The sequence below is a fragment of the Giraffa tippelskirchi genome, chromosome 4 (genome assembly GCF_054371585.1).
Source record: "Giraffa tippelskirchi isolate mGirTip1 chromosome 4, T2T-mGirTip1v1.2.pri, whole genome shotgun sequence".
Classification (NCBI taxonomy): Eukaryota; Metazoa; Chordata; class Mammalia; order Artiodactyla; family Giraffidae; genus Giraffa; species Giraffa tippelskirchi.
Genome location: NC_137278.1, coordinates 97466415 through 97488642, shown reverse-complemented (window position 1 = coordinate 97488642; position 22228 = coordinate 97466415). Strand labels below are relative to the sequence as shown.

General features: G+C 38.4%; 1 protein-coding gene across 3 annotated transcripts in view; it reads right to left on the bottom strand.

The window, feature by feature from the left end:
• MGAT4A (alpha-1,3-mannosyl-glycoprotein 4-beta-N-acetylglucosaminyltransferase A) overlaps window positions 1-22228 on the bottom strand; it is a 117080-nt gene that overhangs the window by 58555 nt on the left and 36297 nt on the right. For all 3 annotated transcript variants that reach the window (XR_014051894.1, XM_081484535.1, XM_081484534.1), the window contains 2 exons: window positions 13136-13303; window positions 11633-11773 (listed from right to left, as the gene is read on the bottom strand). Coding sequence is in view for 2 of the 3 variants with exons in the window: in XM_081484535.1 (XP_081340661.1) it covers window positions 11633-11773; window positions 13136-13303 (309 nt within the window). In the remaining variant the exon portion in view is untranslated. The remainder of the gene's footprint in view (window positions 1-11632; window positions 11774-13135; window positions 13304-22228) is intronic.

Sequence of the window (22228 nt, the reverse complement as noted above, 5' to 3'; positions counted from 1 at the left end):
ACCCCATTTTTAGCATTTTATGACACAATTCTGCATAGCACAGTAATATTTAGGAACACATATATTACAGTATCTCACAATGTTTTTAAAAATAACATCTTTCAAAGTCTTAGTATCCTAAGTGTTATGTATCAGTGGAGAAGTAGCTTGCAAAATTTAAAAAGAAGTTTTAATTATGTAACAATTTATTGGAGATACTGTACTACAAAATATCAGCTTTTGCCATAATCCAAATGAACTTTTTGGCCAACTCAATACTTAGAGGTCATAGACTTCTAAAGCTAGAAGGAGGCTTAAAGATTATGGATCCATGATTTTACTACCTTAGTATTCTAAGAATACTAAGGTCCAAATAGCTTATTCAAACCCCCAAGTTTGAATACCATAATCCTCTCTCGCATTCTGGGCTGAAGAGTTTTCAAGGACTCAAAAAAAGATGTGCTATATTTGTTTTGAACATACATATTGAACACATTAAATGCAAGGCATTATTCTAGATGTTAGGGATATAAGAGTGAACAACACAGATAAGGTCCTTGCCTTCATGGGACCTTTCTTACTGAACACATTCTAGAGGAAGGAAAAAGATAAATAATTTTTAATAATTTTGATGTGAAGAGCCAATTCATTGGAAAAGACCCTGATGCTGGGAAAGACTGAAGGCAAAAGGAGAAGGGGGCAGCAGAGGATTAGACGGTTAGAAGTATCACCAACTCAATGGACAGGAATCTGAGCAAATACTGAGAGATAGTGGAGAACAGGGGAGCCTGTTGTGCTTCAGTCCATGGGGTCACAAAGACCTGGACATGACTTAGCACCCAAACAACAACAACAACAATCTTAAAACGTGGCAATATTAGAAAGCATGTGCAGAGGATGGGGGAAGGAAAGGTACCTCTACAGATAGTACAGTCACGGACAGACTCTCTAATATCAACTGAGCTGGTAATTGATGATGAGAAAGAGAAGATGACAAAGATGAGGAAACAGCTGGGTGCTGAAGAGAGAATGGTCTTAAGGTAGTCATGCAAGAGTAAGAATAGAATGTATCCAAAGCAGAATGAGATTAGATTCAGAGGAATCAGTTCAGGATCAGATCACATATAACCTTAAATTTAGTTTTAGTTTTGTGCAAGGTAGTAAGTGGGGAAGTGACAGTATCCAATTTGCAATTTTAAAAGGTTACCAAACGTTGTGGAGAACAGACACAAAAGTTTAGATGGCATGTCTAGAGAAGAAGCCATTTTTCCCCAATAGACTGTTTTGGAGCTGAAATAGAAATTCTTTAGTTTAAACCAAGGCACTCAAGGTCTCCAAAAGCACTACAAAGGAAAGTACTAATTTCAGCTAAATCTACAGAATTAAGAGTATTCATGGTAATTCACAAAATACCATAAAAAAAAGGACAGCTCTTTCCTGCCTTTTGGACATGTGGTCAGGTCCTCTTTGTGAGTGCTGTGTGCTAAGTCACTTCAGTCATGTCCAACTGTTTGCAACCCCATGGACTGTAGCCCACCAGGCTCCTCTGTCCATGGGATTCTCCAGGCAAGAACACTGGAGTATCATACCCTCCTCCAGGGGATCTTCCCAACCCAAGGGTCCAATCCATGCCTCTATGTCTCTTGCATTGTTCTTCACCACTAATGCCATCTGAGTGGCTGGGGAACTTGAGGGGAGAGGATCTGACTGGTAACAATGAGTCACCACCATGTGTAACTCACGTCCTGAGTACCTGGAACTGTAGTGTGCAATCTTGTCTGCTCAGCAGAGCAGCCAGTAACATTCATCATGGCAACTGCTCCATCAGCCTGGATCCGGAGTGGTCAGTGATGCATGAAGTCCCCTGCTAACCCTAATGAACATGTACTTTGAGCAGAAATAAATAAACCTTCAATTACTTAAATCTGGGGGGTTGTTAGTTACCACCACATAGCCCAGCCTGTCCCACTTGCTACAATTCTTCTATGGTTTACAAGGTAGAAAATGAATGTATTCTAAGGGGTTAGAGTTTGGAAGAAAAATGTCAGCAACATGAACAATAAGGCCATATCATTCTTTTAGTGGGGGCTTCCCTCATGGCTCAGACGGTAAAGAATCCTCCTGTGACTAAGGAGACTTGGTTTCAATCCCTGGGATGGAAACATCTCCTGGAGAAGGGAATGGCTATCCACTCCAATATTTTTTCCTGGAGAATTCCATAGACAAGAGAAGCCTGGTGGGCTATAGTCCATGGAGTCACAAGGAGTGACTGAGCAACTAAGCACACACGTCATCCTGACATAAGGAGCAAGGTGAATGGAGCAGCCAAACAGAAATAGAGATCAAGGGCTGGAATAGGTACTCTGTTCCATTGATTCACTGTCCAATATTTCCCACTCAAGTATGAATTGTGCATCTGTAATACATCTGTAATGTACTAGACAATCTAAAACCACAGATGCAACTTATAGAAAGAAACTCTCTGACTTAGAGAAGGAACTCATGGTTGCTGGAGGGAAGGATGGGAAGAAGAGAGAGTTAGGGAGTTTGAGATGGACATGTACACACTGTGATATTTAAAATGGGTAAGCAACAAGGACCTACTATATAGTACAGGGAACTCTGCTCAGTGTTATGTGACAGCCTGGATGGGAGGAGAGTTTGGGGGAAAATGGATTCATATGTATGTATCGCTGAGTCCCTTCACTGTTCACCTGAAACTGTCACAACATTGTTAATTGGCTATACCCGAATACAAAATACTGTTCATGGGGCTCTCAAGGTAAGAATACTCAAGTGGTTTGCCATTGCCTTCTCCAGTGGACCACATTTTGTCACAACTGTCTACCAAGACCCATCCATCTTGAGTGGCCCTACATGGCATGGCTCATAGTTTCATTGAGTTAAACAAGGCTGAGCCAAAGACGGAGCCAAAGCAAAATAACCACCCAGTTGTGGATGTGACTAGTGACAGAAGCAAGATGCGATGCTGTAAAGAGCAATATGGCATAGGAACCTGGAATGTTAGGTCCATGAATCAAGGCAAATTGGAAGTGGTCAAACAGGAGATGGCAAGAGTGAACGTTGACATTTTAGGAATCAGCAACTTAAAATGGACTGAAATGGGTGAATTTAACTACTTCAGTATCCTTGCCTTGAGAACCCCATGAACAGTATTTTGTATTTGGGTATAGCCAATTAACAATGTTGTGACAGTTTCAGGTGAACAGCGAAGGGACTCAGCGATACATATATATTCGTTTTCCCCCAAACTCCCCTCCCATCCAGGCTGCCACATAACACTGACCATTATATCTACTACTGTGGGCAAGAATCCCTTAGAAGAAATGGAGTAGCCATCACAAAACAGTCCGAAATGCAGTACTTGGATGCAATCTCAAAAACGATAGAATGATTTCTGTTGGTTTCCAAGGCAAACCATTCGATATCACAGTAATCCAAGTCTATGACCCGACCAGTAATGCTGAAGAAGCTGAAGGTAAACGGTTCTATGAAGACCTACAGGACCTTCTAGAACTAACACACCTAAAAGATGTCCTTTTCATTATAGGGGACTGGAATGCAAAAGTAGGAAGTCAAGAAACACCTGGAGTAACAGGCAAATTTGGCCTTGGAGTACAGAATGAAGCAGGACAAAGGATAACAGAGTTCTGCCAAGAGAACGCACTGGTCATAGCAAACACTCTCTTCCAACAACACAAGAGAAGACTCTACACATGGACATCACCAGATGGTCAACACTGAAATCAGACTGATTATATCCTTTGCAGCCAAAGATGGAGAAGCTCTATACAGTCAGCAAAAACAAGACCAGGAGCAGACTGTGGCTCAGATCATGAATTCCTTATTGCCAAATTCAAACTTAAATTGAAGAAAGTAGGGAAAACCACTACACCATTCAGGTATGACCTAAATCAAATCCCTAATGATTATACAGAGGAAGTGACAAATAGATTTAAGGGACTAGATCTGACAGACAGAGTGACTGATGACCTATGGACAGAGGTTTGTGACATTGTACAGGAGACAAGGGGCAAGACCATCCCCAAGAAAAAGAAATGCAAAAAAGCAAAATGGCTATCTGAGGAGGCCGTACAAATAGCTGTGAAAAGAAGAGAAGCAAAAGGCAAAGGAGAAAAGGAAAGACATACCCACTTGAATGCAGAGTTCCAAAGAAGAGCAAGGAGAGATAAGAAAGCCTTCCTCGGTGATCAGTGCAAAGAAATAGAGGAAAACAAATAGAATGGGAAAGACTAGAGATCTCTTCAAGAAAATTAGAGATACCAAAGGAACATTTCATGCAAAGATGGGCTCAATAAAGGACAGAAATGGTATGGACCTAACAGAAGCAGAAGATATTAAGAAGAGGTGGCAAGAATACACAGAAGAACTGTACAAAAAAGATCTTCACGACCCAGATAATCACGATGGTGTGATCACTCACCTAGAGCCAGACATCCTGGAATGTGAAGTCAAGTGGGCCTTAGGAAGCATCACTATGAACAAAGCCAGTGGAGGTGATGGAATTCCAGTTGAGCTATTTGAAATCCTAAAGGATGATGCTCTGAAAGTGCTGCACTCAATATGCCAGCAAATCTAGAAAACTCAGCAGTGGCCACAGGACTGGAAAAGGTCAATTTCATTCCAATGCCAAAGAAAGGCAATGCCAAAGAATGCTCAAACTACCGCACAATTGCACTCATCTCACATGCTAGTAAAGTGATGCTCAAAATTCTCCAAGCCAGGCTTCAACAACAAGTGAACCGTGAACTTCCAAATGTTCAAGCTGGTTTTAGAATAGGCAGAGGAATCAGAGATCAAATTGGCAACATCTGCTGGATCATCAAAAAAGTAAGAGAGTTCCTGAAAAACATCTATTTCTGCTTTATTGACTATGCCAAAGCCTTTGACTATGTGGATCACAATAAACTGTGAAAAATTCTGAAAGAGATGGGAATACCAGAGCACCTGATCTGCCTCTTGAGAAATCTGTATGCAGGTCAGAAAGTGTTAGAACTGGACATGGAACAACAGACTGGTTCCAAATCAAGAAAGGAGTAGGTCAAGGTTGTATACTGTCATCCTGCTTATTTAACTTCTATGCACAGTATATCATGAGAAATGCTGGACTAGATGAAGCACAAGCTGGAATCAAGATTGCTGGGAGAAACAGCAATAACCTGAGATATGCAGATGACACCACCCTTATGGCAGAAACTGAAGAAGAACTAAAGAGCCTCTTGATGAAAGTGAAAGAGGAGACTGAAAAAGTTGGCTTAAAGCTCAACATTCAGAAAACTAAGATCATGGCATCCAGTCCCATCACTTCATGGCAAATAGATGGAGAAACAGTGGAAAGAGCGGCAGATTTTATTTTTTTTGTGGCTCCAAAATCACTGCAGATGGTGATCGCAGCCATGAAATTAAAAGATGCTTACTCGTTGGGAGAAAAGTTATGACAAGCCTAGACAGCATATTAAAAAGCAGAGATGTTATTTTTCCAACAAAGGTACATCTAGTCAAGGCTATATTTTTTCCAGTAGTCATGTATGGATGTGAGAGTTGGACTATAAAGAAAGCTGAGCGCCGAAAAATTGATGCTTTTGAACTGTGGTGCTGAAGAAGACTCTTGAGAGTCCCTTGGACTGCAAGGAGATCCAACCAGTCCATCCTAAAGGAAATCAGTCCTGAATATTCATTGGAAGGACTGATGTTGAAGCTGAAACTCCAATACTTTGGCCACCTGATGCGAAGAGCTGACTCATTGGAAAATACCCTGATGCTGGGAAAGATTGAAGGCAGGAGGAGAAGGGGACAACAGAGGATGAGATGGTTAGATGGCATCACTGACTCAGTGGACATGAGTTTGAGTAAACTGCTGGAGTTGGTGATGGACAGAGGGCCCTGGCATGCTAAGTCCATGGGGTCACAGAGTCAGATATGACTGAGCGACTGGACTGAACTGAAATACAAAATAAAACGTCTAAAAGAATAAAATAAAACAGTCATATGATGGCTAAGGCTGCTGCCTCATGGAGTTTATAAATTGACAGAGATATCAACAGTTGTATCAGTTTTCTTCAACTTTCCAAGAAGTTTTCAATCGAATACTTATTTCCTTTAAAAATTAAGAACAACCTTAATTTGGCATTTCTTCAATTACTCAGTTTATCTTTGTTAGAAACTAAATTACTCATTGGAAATGCATCACAGAGCAACCATGTGGTTTCCTTTACTCATAGAACTATCTGTTAGATCTGTGGGAAAAAAGTACATGACCGAGCTGCCAAGTCAACTATGAAAAACCTAACAAACATTTTTACCTTAGGTATTGGCATATCCCAATGATCTGTACTGCTCTAAGGTGTGGCAATGAAGTTAAAGGGTCAGATTCAGGGGGAAATTTGAAGATGCTATGCTCTGAAGATAAAATAAGAGCCCTCAGACTAAAGAGAGTAGGTGTCTCTAGAACCTGGAAAAGGCAAAGAAATGGACTTTCCTCCATAGCTTCCAAAGGAAACACACTCCTGTTGACACGCTGATTTTAGGACTTCTGACCTCCTGAACTATAAGATAATAAATTTGTGTGGTCTCAAGTCACTAAGTTTGTGATAAGGTGCTACACAGCAACAGGAAACTAATTCACCCGTCTTTACCTGTAAACTACCTATTCCTCTGATCTCAGGTCAAAATGTATTTTTCAAGACTAAACTCTTTAATACTCTTTCTATTCATTCTCAAATCTTCTTTTACATCATTAACACTGTTTAACTGTACAATTGTTTACATAATTGATTATTTGACTAAAGCATTCTTCCTTTAGTAGAATGAGGATCACAAGACTAGGAATCATATCTGATTTTGTGTAACAAAACTCACACAAGTGCACATGGATTTTTTTGGCTGCACTGGGTCTTGGTTGCAGCATGCAGGACCTTTAGTTGTGGCATGCGGGATCTAGCTCTAACCCAGGCCCCCTGCATTGGAAGCACAGAGTCTGAGCCACTGGACCACCAGAGGAGTCTCCCCATTTTTTCTTTTAACTTCAGCAAATATTTAAAGGATTACCCACTGTCCTCTATCAATCAGTAATGCCATTCTGACAGGTAACCTATGGAGGGTCTTTTTTCAACCACCTTGCTCAGCACTGAGTGAGTCCTTCATCTGAAGACAAGTGTGTTTCTTCAATCAAAGAAATTTTCTTCTACTATTTATTTATTTCTCCCCTTCACTCTGTTTGTTCTCTTTCTCAAATTCCTATTACATAAATTTCAGAATGTTTGTCTGTGTGAACTCTTTGTATCCTTTATGTTGCATTCTAGAAGAACTACACAGCCAGCTCAATCTTTCTGATCACTAATTTGACCTTCAGCTATATCTATCCTTACAATATGGAAACTTAAAATACAAATATCAAAATAAAAGATGTCTAACTGATCCTTTTATAAATAGTCACTTATGAGCTGTCACTTCTAATCCCTCTGAAAATATGTTTTAATATTACAGTCTGCTTGCTCTGTGAGTCATTAAGTCATTCATGATGTTGGTTTTCTTAAATATCTGGGAACCCTAGTTATACAAGATGGCCTTTGACCCATCTGTGGTTGCTGTGCCTGTTGATTGCAGTCTGCCTTTGTAAATCTGTGGGAGGATGGGTGGATGTGAGAATCTCTTTCCTGAGGAGGTCAGGAGCTGCTTGACCACTCTTCTCCCTCCTTGCCCTTGGAAGGATGAGCTGGTCTGAGCAGTGTTCCTTAATCAGCCTGACCTTGGAAGAACAGAATTGTAAGCAAAAAGTAGTTTTCTTTGATCTAAAACAACTGAAGCTCTTGGGGACTTCTCTGGCAGTCTAGTGGTTAAGACTTTGTGCTTTCAACGCATGGGGAGAAGGTTCAGTCCCATATGCCAAGTGGTGCGGCCAAAAAATTTAAATATTAAAACAAAAGGCTCACTGGGGAGTCCACAAAAAATAACTAATTAAAATAAATAAATAAACTGAAGTTCTTCATGTACAGTGCCTAGATAGGTTTTAGGGCTCCACAAAACCACAGAAATTACATATAAAATTACTTTTTCTAGGAGCATGTTTCTAAGTAGAAGGTTAATAGCTTTCCTAAAATAACTAAAGGGTTCTATTACTTTAAAAACATTAAGAACCATTGCCTAAAGATTTAGGAAGAAAGATTTTTAAAGAAAATCTGCAGGTTTTCTTGGTTGTTTTTCCCTAAGTTGTCTGCTTTTTCGATCTTTAGAAAACAGTTTCAGCTTAATAAGAATGTTAACTACTGAGAGGCTGGTTGACTAAGATTTGTTATATTTATGAGAAAAAATCTTTAACAAATGGGATAGAAAAAGCAACTTCAAAAAAAAGAGAGAATGTCACATTCATGAAACAAAAAGGACTGACTATAAAAGAAGCTATAAGAGACCTTGGAGGTTTTAAATGACTTTAAAAATACTTCTACTTTCTTTTTATTTGATTCTTATTAATAAATAAATAGTCTAAAACAACAAATGCATGAAATGGCTATGGCATCTTACCCAGATGGTGATTTTTTTTAAATACACTAAAACTTTTATTAAAGTTTTATTAGTAAGCATATTGGGAGAAGGCAATGGCAACCCATTCCAGTACTCTTGCCTGGAAAATCCCATGGATGGAGGAGCCTGGTAGGCTGCAATCCATGGGGTCGCTAAGAGTCGGACACGACTGAGCGACTTCACTTTCACTTTTCCCTTTCATGCATTGGAGAAGGAAATGGCAACCCACTCCAGTATTCTTGCCTGGATAATCCCAGGGATGGGGGAGCCTGGTGGGCTGCCGTCTCCAGGGTCGCACAGAGTCGGACACGACTGAAGTGACTTAGCAGCAGCAGCAGTAAGCATACTGAATGCTACAAGATTCACAAATGGCTCTTTTGCATGAGGATGCTGGTATAAATTAATTTTATTTATATAATATACAAATACTTAATTTGCTTGTAACTATTTAAATGGAGACTATTCAACTAAGAGTACTAATGTGCATTTTTCTTTTTTTCCTCTTATTTTTAAATTATTTTTTAAGTAGATAAATTAAGATTTTTAGTTGGAGTTGCAATATCAAACTCTCAAACATTAATAGAATGATGAGACAGAAATGTAGAAGGATATAGTAGACCTGAAAAGCACCATGAACCAACTGAACATAATTAAGATTTACACAATTTTCACACAACAGTAGGATACAAATTCAAGTTCCCATAGACTATAAACTAGGAGACACTGGAACATATCCATGGATAAAAAACAAGTTTATGGTCTAAAGTATTGAAATCATACAGAGTGTGTTCTCATCACTGTGGATTAATGTTAGAAATCAGTATCAAAAGATACTTGAAAATAACCTACATATTTTCAAGTGCAATGTGACATTTACAAAGAGATATATGACTTAGCCATTGGAAGCCTCAGTAAAGTTCAGTTCAGTTCAGTTCAGTCGCTCAGTCGTGTCCGACTCTTTGCAACCCCATGAATTGCAGCACGCCAGGCCTCTCTGTCCATCACCAACTCCCAGAGTCCACCCAAACCCATGACCATCAAGTCGGTGATGCCATCCAACCATCTCACCCTCTGCCGTCCCCTTCTCCTCCCGCCCCCAATCCCACCCAGCATCAGGGTCTTTTCCAGTGAGTCAACCCTTCGCATGAGGTGGCCAAAGTATTGGAGTTTCAGTTTCAACATCAGACCTTCCAATGAACACCCAGGACTGATCTCTTTTAGGATGGATTGATTGGATCTCCTTGCAGTCCAAGGGACTCTCAAGAGTCTTCTCCAACACCACAGTTCAAAAGCATCAATTCAGCGGCGCTCAGCTTTCTTCACCGTCCAACTCTCACATCCATACATGACCACTGGAAAAACCATAGCCTTGACTAGATGGACTTTTGTTGGCAAAGTAATGTCTCTGCTTTTAAACATGCTATCTAGGTTGGCCATAACCTTCCTTCCAAGGAGTAAGCGTCTTTTAATTTCATGGCTGCAGTCACCATCAGCAGTGATTCTGGAGCCCAAAAAAATAAAGTCTGACACTGTTACCACTGTTTCCCCATCTATTTCCCATGAAGTGATGGGACCAGATGCCATGATCTTAGTTTTCTGAACGTTGAGCTTTAAGCCAACTTTTTCACTCTCCTCTTTCACCTTCATCAAGAGGCTCTTTAGTTCTTCTTCACTTTCTGCCATAAGGGTGGTGTCATCCACATATCTGAGGTTATTGATATTTCTCCCGGCAATCTTGATTCCAGCTTGTGTTTCTTCCAGCCCAGCGTTTCTCATGATGTACTCTGCATATAAGTTAAATAAGCAGGGTGACAATATATAGCCTTGACGTACTCCTTTTCCTATTTGGAACCAGTCTGTTCTTCCATGTCCAGTTCTAACTGTTGCTTCCTGACCTGCATACAGGTTTCTCAAGAGACAGGTCAGATGGTCTGGTATTCCCATCTCTTTCAGAATTTTTCACAGTTTATTGTGATCCACACAGTCAAAGGCTTTGGGATAGTCAATAAAGCAGAAATAGATGTTTTTCTGGAACTCTCTTGCTTTTTCGATGATCCAGCGGATATTGGAAATTTGATCTCTGGTTCCTCTGCCTTTTCTAAAACCAGCTTGAACATCTGGAAGTTCACGGTTTACGTATTGCTGAAACCTGGCTTGGAGAATTTTGAGCATTACTTTACTAGCATGTGAGATGAGTGCAATTGTGCGGTAGTTTGAGCATTCTTTGACATTGCCTTTCTTTGGGATTGGAACGAAAACTGACCTCTTCCAGTCCTGTGGCCACTGCTGAGTTTTCCAAATTTGCTGGCATATCGAGTGCAGCACTTTCACAGCATCACCTTTGAGGATTTGAAATAGCTCAACTGGAATTCCATCACCTCCACTAGCTTTGTTCATAGTGATGCTTCCTAAGGCCCACTTGACTTCACATTCCAGGATGTCTGGCTCTAGGTGAGTGATCACACCATCGTGATTATCTGTGTCGTGAAGATCTTTTTTGTACAGTTCTGTGTATTCTTGCCACCTCTTCTTAATATCTTCTGCCTCTGTCAGGTCCATACCATTTCTGTCCTTTATCGAGCCTATCTTTGCATGAAATGTTCCTTTGGTATCTCTAATTTTCTTGAAGAGATCTCTAGTCTTTCCCAATCTGTTGTTTTCCTCTATTTCTTTGCACGGATCGCTGAGGAAGGCTTTCTTATCTCTCCTTGCTATTCTTTGGAACTCTGCATTCAGATGGGAATATCTTTCCTTTTCTCCTTTGCTTTTCACTTCTCTTCTCTTCCCAGCTATCTGTAAGGCCTCCTCAGACAGCCATTTTGCTTTTTTGCATTTCTTTTCCATGGGGATTTTCTTGATCCCTGTCTCCTGTACAATGTCACAAACCTCTGTCCATAGTTCATCAGGCACTCTGTCTATCAGGTCTAGTCCCTTAAATCTATTTGTCACTTCTACTGTATACTCATAAGGGATTTGATCTAGGTCATACCTGAATGGTCTAGTGGTTTTCAATAAAGTTAATACCACATAATACTCCAAGACACAATTCAGACCAGCAATGCAACTACAATAGGAAACAAAATAAACATACCTCCTGTTCGTCCACTTCCAATCTGTACGGCAGGTTGAAGGCTTCCTTCATTTTGCAATAAATGAGGCAAATGATAATAAATACTTGGCACTTGAAGAGATTTTTTGCTTGTTAACTCCTTTAATATCTTTAGGGTATCATCTGAAACACAGAAGTATAATCATTCCACGGTAATATCTTACTTTTAGATGTTACTGATGCTACCAAGACAACAGTAAAAATATATGAAAACTAAAAGAATTTTCTCTCCTAAATTTTTCTCTCATACTGTGGTGAGTGAGATTTCCATGGACACTTGCAACCAGAGTCTCAGAGTCATGATGCTGAGAACAGTCTAAATAAAGCTAAAAATGGGAGCTCAAGTACTATGAGAAGGTGGGACATGAACTCCTCATCTTTGTAATATGTCAGAACGTGAGCCCAAGGGGACAGACTTTAAACAAGTGACCCATTCATGAAAATGTAATAATAATAAATACAACAACCACCAGTAGCTTCCACTTTTTTATGCTACTACATTTGCCCAAAATTTTACATGGAAGACTTTTCTTTTAATTCAAGTACAATAATTTAAACAATACAAGTTGAGAATCTTTGGTACAGTTCATAACTTTCAAATCATTTTTCAGTTTTTATGAGAGGAACCAATGAACCATTTAATATAAAAATAAAACCTTGATAGGATAAGGAATATTGTTTTAAAATTCCACTGAAATAGAACTTAACCTTTGACATAAGAAAGTAAGCAGTAAGGACTGGTAGCCTCGACAATAATTTCATATAGAATATGAAAACTCCATTAAAATATTCCGAAAATTCAGAACCGAAGAAATGCAAAAGGACTATCATACATGAAATTCAAGTTTAATTTTATGTTAAAGTAACAATTACACATTACAAGACATCAATATTCACCTTCAAATTAAATTAGCAGATTAAATAATATATTAAATTGTGGTGATAATATAGTAAATGTTTCAGTTATTCAGAACAGCATCAAAAATCCTAAAACATTTCATCCTATTCAGTAATTTCCCTTTTAAGAATTTAACTTTTATGCATTCAAAGTACCCATTATAAAACTATCTCTTTTTATTTCTTGTAAGTCATATTTAAGAGCACTAATTGCTTCAAATAGCTCAGAGACTCCCTGGAGTTCATCTGAAATCCCTACAAGTCACAACAGAAACAATCATAAACACCAAGTTAAATTTTAGCCTCATATTGTATGTTTTTAAAAAGATGCTGTTTCTTCACTATTGTCAGTGAAATGTATATAACTGAAATTTAACTTAATATTACTTTTTTAAAATCAAATTTATCAATTAATAAAATTGTTTTATAATTAACAACAACAGAAAGAGTTTTGCATGGCGATTTTTCTCTCTGTAGCGGTTAACAGATGCTGGCTGATAAGCAACCGTAGGCAGCTTTCAAAGAGAATAGTTCACATAACTCTCTGAAAGTATAATCTTTTCATAAGACAAAAAACAGTGCCTGTACCTGAAAATTTATTCACTGTATCCTTACTTCTGTTTGTTTCTGCTTCTACACGCTTGAATTGCTGTACAATGGCACTGAGTTCAGAAGAGCGCTGAGAGATTCGATGTTCAGCTATTCGGAGACGTTCTTTCAGAGCAAGAAATTCTCGCTGATAAGCAATCACTTTTTCTAAAAACAAAACTAGACGTTATTAGTGCATTTCTTAAAAAAACATAAAAACACCATTATAATCAAAACTGAACTGTAACATCAGAAATGTTAAAGCTGCATTTTTCAGAAACATACTCATTTTTGAATTCACTGAGATAGAACTGAAAACAAAAGAGTCTGAACTAACAAAGTGGTGACAAAGCCACCGTAACATAGTGCTATCAATATCTGTGAGAATGTGAGCACTTTCTAATTAGTACTTTGGAAAGTTAAAGATAGGGAGAAAAAGACAACGTTTTTGGAATTAACACTTCAAGCATGATACCAATATCATTTCTTAAAAGGCACAGACAATGGTAAAGACCCTATTTGTATGAAAATAGAGATGAATCATTGAAACTGATGATAATATATCTAATAATATAATGAATATAATAACATTTATAGCATAACCATCCATTTCCATAGGCTGTTTCTTCTGTACTCTTTATTCTGCAAAAATTTCCCCAGGCCAGACTTGGGTCAAATTCCTAATGCCTAACAAATCACTCAGGTAGATGTAAGACGACAACAGAGTCAATTATTTCAGGGACTTCCCTGGTGATCCAGTGGCTGAGACTCTGCTCTCCTAATGCAGGGGGCCTGGGTTTGATCCCCGGTCAGGGAACTAGATCCCACATGCTGCAACTAAGAGAGGCAGCCAAAACATAAATACAATTTTTTAAAAAGTCAATTACTTGAATTTGAGACAATCACATGCCAGGAAAGCCTACTCTGGGAAATACAAGGGGATAAATGTAGACACTAAAATAATAGAACAAGACAGCTCAAATACGAAGTATACCATGTACAGAGGCCCCAGGACAGAACTGGACACCAAAATCTAAGAGATCGCAGAAAAGAAACCATGCATTTATCTTGATCAGCAGCGCTGAAAAAGAGCTGAGGCTGGTGAAGCAGCACAAGCAATTTCCACAACCTCATTAAACAAGAGAAATCAGAACTGTTTTGGCGTCTCTATCAAGCTGGGTAATCTAAGGTTACTACTAATTTGACATCTAAGTGAAACAAATCTTGGAAAGACTACTTTTAATTCATATTGTAATCTCAGTTTTACTTAAGGATGGAAACAGAATTAAGGAATAGAAATCTGCCCGTTTCATAAAGCTAGTCTTAAAATCAGTCAATTGCCTTATTCCTTGTCCCTTACATAAAGGACCACACAGTAAATATCGTGTAAGAATTTTGTGGCAGATAATAAGGTCTCCCTGCTTAACTGCCATGTTTCCTTGTATTGAACAAGGTAAACAGCTTTAGTTTCCTTAATTTGCTGGCTGTAGGAGGGAAGGAAGGAGGCAGGAGTTGTGATTAGGAAAGGGTATATGGGGAGTCTCAAGGGGCCAACAAGGTTCTAGTCATTGGCCTGGCTAGCAGTTATATAAAATTCATTACTATACTTTCATGGTCTAGGTACTTTTCCATACATGTACATTCACAACAAAAGAAATGTTATAAAGACACTATTCACAAACACAAAACTATTAACAATTATACTGTAAGAGGCACTCAAGAGTTACGTGATAAAAAACTATATGCCTAAAAAATTAAATTTAAAAAAATCTATAAGCCTTTTCCTAGAGCCTGTAATGGAAGAAAAAAAATTAACTCAGTTATTAATTCTAAGTCGGAAAACCCAATCTTGCAAAAAATAAAAAAGATAAACCCTACCCTAAGCTAAATAGTAAATTCAACGCCTTTCAAAATAGCAAAAAAATTTGGAACTTCACTTTTGACATGTCATTCTAAAATTCATGTAAAAGAATGTTTTTAAAAGTTCAAAGAAATCTAGAAGCAGTAACAGAGAACTTACTCAGAATGCACTATATGGCTCTAGAAATGAAAACCATGTTGACTGCCAGGTGCAGACAGTGGGGACAAAGGCTGACCACACCAAGCAGACTGTGTCCAAAATTAGCATGCATGAACTATCCTGTGAGTTCTTCCCTCTTTACCTCGTACCACCTACAAGGTGCCAAGATAGTGGCTTCTAGACACCTGCCACTAATAAAGGATTAGAACCCTTTGAAGAAATAATTTTAAGATGAACTTGGAGCACCCTTGTGTCAAGTAAGAAAATGTTATTTAAAAAAAAAAAAAGCAGGCCAAGGGACTTCCCTGGTGGTCCAGTGGTTAAGACTCTGCACTTTCAATGCAGGGGGTTTGATCCTTGGTTGGGGAACTAAGATCCCACATGCTCTGCAGCATGGCCAAATAAATACATAAAGAATATACTTCAATTTAAAAAACAAGACAGGATATGTCAAAAGGACACAGGAAGCTACCTGAGGGGCTCTCACTGGCCAAATTCAGGGCAATTTAAGTATCAAAACAAATATTGATGGTAATGACTTTTAACTTACTAAATAAAGTAGGAATCTGTGAGTCCATTTTAATAAATAACAATTAACGGATGACAGAAAAGTGTTTCTTACAGTGTAATGCCAGCTTATAAATTATGAAAAAAGGATGAATGTTAGAAAATCACCCCTTTGCAACTGTCCAAGCAATAACAGATTTGAGTGAGAATCAAACATGGATGCAAGACAGAGAAAGACAAACACTGTATGATACAACTAAATACAAATGACAATCCTGGATGGGATCTGGAACAGAAAAAAAAATAAATGCTATAAAGAATATTATTGGGACAAACTAATAGAAGACAGACTACAGGGACTTCCCCAGCAATCCAGTGATTAAGACTTCACCTTCCAATGCAGGGGATGCAGGTTCCACCCCTGGTCAGGGAACTAAGATCCCACATGTGTCATGGTGTGGCGAAAAGATTTTTTTTTAAAAAAAGAAGACTACAGAGTATGCAGCAAGGTGCATAAATTTTTAAAACTTGACACCTGACTGTCGTAAAGTAAGAGAATTCCCTGTTCTTAGGAAATAAAATTATTCAGGAGTAAAAAGGCATGATTTCTGTAATGTACTTTCACCTGGTTCTGAAAAGAAACAAGTTTCTACAGATAGATAAAACAATAAGAGGCAATGTGTTCACAATACATAAAATGCATAGAGAAGTTATAACTTCATCTTAGTCGAAACTTTTTAAAAAATAAGAATTTTTTAAAAAGTAAGCAGGAGGATGGGATGGCATACAGGTTCGGTCTTTCAGCAGCTCTTTTGTGATAGGAGGGATGTGGACCTGAGGCCAGTCTCTGCCCTACATGCATGTCTTGGTACTTTTGGAAACTACCTTCCCAGAGGCCAGCCTCACCAAGCAGGGAGACCAGCCAGCAGCAGCAGAGGAAAACCCCCCACTCCAAATTCCAATCTGCCTCCCCTACTTTGAGGTGAAGTGGCCATGATTTTGAAAAGATGTCTTGGGTTGAGAGTCACACATATTTTCTTTCAGATTCAGATGCTACGGCTACTCTTACTCCACAGCATACAGCCATGAAAGTGCTCAAAATGGGTCATTTCCCATCTCGTTCCCATCTGTTCTTTGCGTCTAATTCCACCCTTTCATATTAAAAGTGTTCTCTCTTGGGAGTTTGGGATTAGCCGATACAAACTATTATAGAGAATGGATAAACAGTAAGGTCCTATTGTAGAGCAGAGGGACTTCTATGCAATATCCTGTGATAAACTATAATGAAAAAGAATACTAAACAGGAATGTATATGTGTATGTATACATATACACACATATATATATATGTATAACTAAATCAGCTTGCTGTACACCTGAAACTAACACAGCACTGTAAATCAACTACACTTTAAAATAAATTTTAGAAAGTGTTCTCTCCATGACATCAGAGCAAGTCTACACTACCTAGAAAGTCAAGACTTTGTGCAGTAAAGCTCTCAGCTAGTCCTGCTTGGAATTCCAAGGGACACCATTGACTCTTGTAATTAGGGAACAGTTACACATGGTTTTCCGACAACCATCCCTCCCAGTGTATCCTCCACTGTCCACCCGAACACAGCATTACTAGTGACTTCCAGAATTTTCTCCATGCGTATTTTCCATAGTACCACCTTACTCTCTTGGGGAGAGTGGCTTACCAGCTCTCAGAAAAAGTTAAAACTTTATCATAATAGACAAAAAACTCCATCAAATTAGTGATATGTGTTTGACAATGTCCTATTTTCAATGTTACTGACAAAATTTTTATTTTTGTATTTCTTTGAATCATTTCAATCAGTTTCTATGGGAGAACCTGGCAGGAAACCATGAGGGAACTTTCACACAACCTGACTGAAAGTCCCTGGTTTTGGTCACTGGTTTGTTTTTATTGAAGACTGCATATAGCTTTTTTTCCCTTAATTGTAGAAAAGCACATACCCACATTAGACATTAAAAGTATAAATCACATTCTGTGAACCTAAGAATCTGAAACAAACAAAATTTCTAAAGAAACCACTTTCATTTCTACAAATCAGTAATCAAGTCAGTTTTCCAATGAAAAGAGTACCTTTAGGTTGTCAAAGAATTACTAGCTGAACCATATGAAACTGGTGGTATGTGAACATTTTTGACCAAAAAAAAAATGGTAATTTCATACGGTTCAACAGTAACAGCTTCAGACTCAACAATTTAATTTAAAAATCTATAAATAGTACAGATGAAAAGTTAACACAAAGAAGCACTAATAACTAATACCCAATATGTAGTACATAAAAGTCAAACAGAAAACTTCATTTTTTTCATTGTTATCAGCAAGATGTTGGGTGGTACTACTTAATTCTATGAGCTAACATTTAAAAACTGGCTTTTTATGTTGAAATTAAAATTATCAAAAATTAAACATACTTTTAAATTATTTTAGTATTTATTAAATAATAAAATTCTGGCACTGGAAAGAAGGTTGAAAAACCATCTGATCCATCCCTCTGTTCTTTGGTACTACACTGAACTATTTCATACAGAAAAAAATTTTCTTAAATATATGAAAAACTCCCTATAACAGATTCTAAAATTTAACAAGCTACACACTTCAGGAAGTCACCACTTTTGAAAACATTTTATTCCACATTCACCGTTCTTATACAACCATTTTTAAACAGAAAGGAGAAGGCCTACATGAAATTATGGATACTTTCCCATGAACAGATCTCTTAAAGAAAAAAATTGAAGAACTGGATTCAGAAGATAGTTTAGGAGACTAAAAGCCTAGAAAAGTCAAAGACAGGAGACTGAATGAAATAGGCTAAAAACAGAATCTGAAGACATTTCTAAGGAGAATGGATAGCTAAAAATTACAAACAAGATTTGGTATCTCACTGTTTCTCTAATTTTTTTGTGCATAAGAACCACCAGAAAGAGCCTGTCAAACATAAAGTTCTGGCCCCATCCTCCAAAGATTCTGATTCAGCAGGTCTGACATGTGTATGCTCAGTCATGTCCGACTCTTTGCGATGCTATGAACTGCAGCCCACCAGGCTCCTCAGTCCATGAGATTTTCCAGGCAAGAATACTAGAGTGGGTTGCTATCTCCTTCTCCAGTCTGACACAGGGCCTGAGAATTTCTAACAAGCTCCAAGTTGATGCTGAGCCACTGGGTGAGTAGCACTGAGGGAGTCCTCAATGTAGGTCTAGACTCCAGCAGCCTGGAAATTAATGCTGCTCTGCGCCCCTACCCACTTCTCTCCTCACGTAAGAAGCAAAAAGAAAACTCAGGGCACTCACTGTTATGTAATTCCTTGGGTCCCAAGATCTCTTCTCTCATCAAGAGATGAGACGTTAAGAGCTCCGAGGAGAAGAGGGGTTCATCAAAATTTTAGGTCCATAATCTTCAATTCAGGGACTTTCCTGGTGGTCCAGTGGTTAAGAATTCACCTTGCAATGCAGGGGACACAGGTTTGATCTCTCGTCAGGGAACTAAGGTCCCCCATGCCAGGGAGCAACCAACCCCATGATTGCAACTAAAGAGCCTCAGCACCACAGCTTAGAGAGCCCACGGGCCGCAACGAAGATCCCACATGCTGCAACCAAGACTGCTGCTGCTGCTAAGTCGCTTCAGTCGTGTCCGACTCTGTCCGACCCCATAGACGGCAGCCCACCAGGCTCCCCTGTCCCTGGGATTCTCCAGGCAAGAAGGCTGACGTAGCTAAATAAATACAGTTTAAAAAAAATCATCTGAAGTTACACTTGAAGACAGAAAGGATTTTTAAATATTCAGCCAACACCTATTTCCAAGGTCTCTTTTAAGAGTTAGGAATGAACAAGATCACTGCCTACTTCTGGAGTCTTTCAGTCAGATATAAACATGAACTGTGAAGAGAACTTGTACCTTTCTAAACTCAAAAGGGAAAATGGGGTTCACAGACATATAGAATCATATATTTTATTTACATTAAAACAAAGAATATAATTCAATTTGTTCCCTTACATGATGTTTTCACTATGCTTATACAACAGGACCCTAAGCAGTGAATAACAGATATGCTACAGTTGAATAGTCTTCTGCAACATGATCACTATTTGTAAGTTGTCCCCTAAAGTAATATAATTATTAATGTCATTCAAAACAAAACAAACTTTCAAGTAGAGGTTTAACAAGTAAAAATCTATCCACTGACCTTGTAAAGCACAAAACCTTAAGATATAAAATGATGTTGCATATACCTATAACCTACACTTTCTTAGAAATATTATCTTCATCTAAATAGTTGCAATCACTTCCCTTGATTTCCCTTGAAGACAGAGTAGTCTCTTTTTAGTAATTTTACTATCAAGTCCCAAATTCCATTATCATTGTGAAATGAGAAGAAAAACAATAATTTGAATAACCTAGGATAAAGGTACTTAGCCATAACAACAGTTCTTTACTTCTAAAAAATATAAATGATTTTATGCAACCTGATTTTTTCAAATTCAATAAGCCATAAGGAACTCAGGGTAAAAATCACCAGATGGCTATTAACTATTTTCCTTAAGAACTTAAACTTATTGGCAGACATTTTCCATAAAGGTGTCGCTTTGCTCCCAAAAGGGAAAAAAAAATTGTATTCTAAAATATAGGGGCTTCCCTGATAGCTCAGTTGGTAAAGAATCCACCTGCAATGCAGGAGACCCCGATTTGATTTCTGGGTCAGGAAGATCCTCTGGAGAAGGGACAGGATACCCACAACAGTATTCTGCCTGGAGAATTCGCTGAGTAGACATGACTGAGTGAAATATATAATGGTATATATTTTTCTACGAAGAATTTTTCAAGACAGAGCATTTTATTCATTAGAATCATCTTTACTTAAAAAGAAGAATACTGGTAATTAATCAATTCTACCCAGTGGACTGGCTCTACTAATGAATGTGCTAGCTGGACATGACTACTCCTTTTATGACCAATTTCATGATTTTTTTCTTCTATCTCCTCACTTTCCTCTTTTCTTCATTTTCCACCTTTTCCCCTTCCTATTTTTCTGTAAAACTCTTCTCAAATTCTTCTTCTGTGTGTCCTTTTGGACTTTTCATTTTCAACCACAAACTTCACACCTCTCACTTCTTCTTTCACATATTTACACCCCCCCATCCACCCACAATATCCCTCTCTGTTGTCTGTTTCACATCACCAAGGACTTTATTTTCCAACTGATGTAAATAGTCCACTTGCCTGGAGACCCTAACTTTGTAGTCTTTTGTAATCTTTAATGAATACAAATGAAAATTTAGGATTTTTCCTTCTTGTACTCATGGCAAAGAGAAGAAAACTGCCAGAGGAAAATGTTTCATAAGGATTAAGATAAATCAGAACATGAATGTGGAACTCTAAACTCTAACAATGTTGGTCAATTCAATCATAAAAGTGAAATCTCATACTACAAGTCTTCAGATGACAATATCCTAAATGACTTTTCTCAGGTTCAAGATCAGGATTTCCAATTACAGACCAAAATAGTAGACACATTTCTCCCTATCCTTCACACTGAGTACAATGAAAACCCTGTACATTATATATTGAGCATACAGAAAACTCTACACAGCAGGAAGAAGACAGCAGACAGAAGAGATCTTGGGACCCAAGGAATTATATAACAGTGAGTGCCCTGAGTTTTCTTTTTGCTTCTTACATTCCAGACTGGTATCAGAAAAGCCAGCATCCTGGAAACACCAACAGGAGGGCACAAAAATGCCCCAAGAAAATCTCACTCGGTCTAGCCAAAGTCCAAGGATGACCTAGCAAAACAGAAAATATTTTCTACAGTAACTGCTCTGTTTCAGTTAAACACTATGGGGAAAAAAAAAAGGCTCCATCTCTGCCCTATAGGCATGAAGGGAGCCTAGACGTCCACCCCCGCCTAACTGTAACAAAGACATGGACACACATGGGTGGTGACAGAGAGGACTGAGTGAGGCCAGGCCTTTCACTCCCGGCAGCAGTAATGAATCCCCATCTGAGGTGCTAGTGGGACCTCTCCCACTGCCAGCTAGAGCGTTATCAGAAGAGGCCAAGTAAAAAGACTGGACTTCTATCCTCCCCTGGTGGTAATGAGGTAACAGTCCCTTTTTCCCCTCCCAGAAAGGTGTCAGAAGGGGGTCAGTGAAGATGGACAAATTAAATAAGACCCAGATTCTCATAATACCCCAAATACCCTGGATACAATTGAAGTCACTTATCATGTTATTAAACAGACAAAGCTCAACTTGAATGAAAAAGGACAATCAATATATGCCAACACTAAGATGACACAGATGTTGGAATTATCTGATAAGGATCTTAAAGTAGCCATCATAAAAATGCTTCAACAGGCAAACTAAATAAAATGGAAAAAAATAGAAACCTTAAGCAGAGAAACAAGATATAAATTATAAAAACACACGAAAATTTTAGAACAGAAAATACAATAGTTGAAACAAAAATCTTAATGGATGAGTTCATTAGAAGAATGGAGAGGGCCCCCAAAAATATTGGTGAATCTTGAGAAAAAA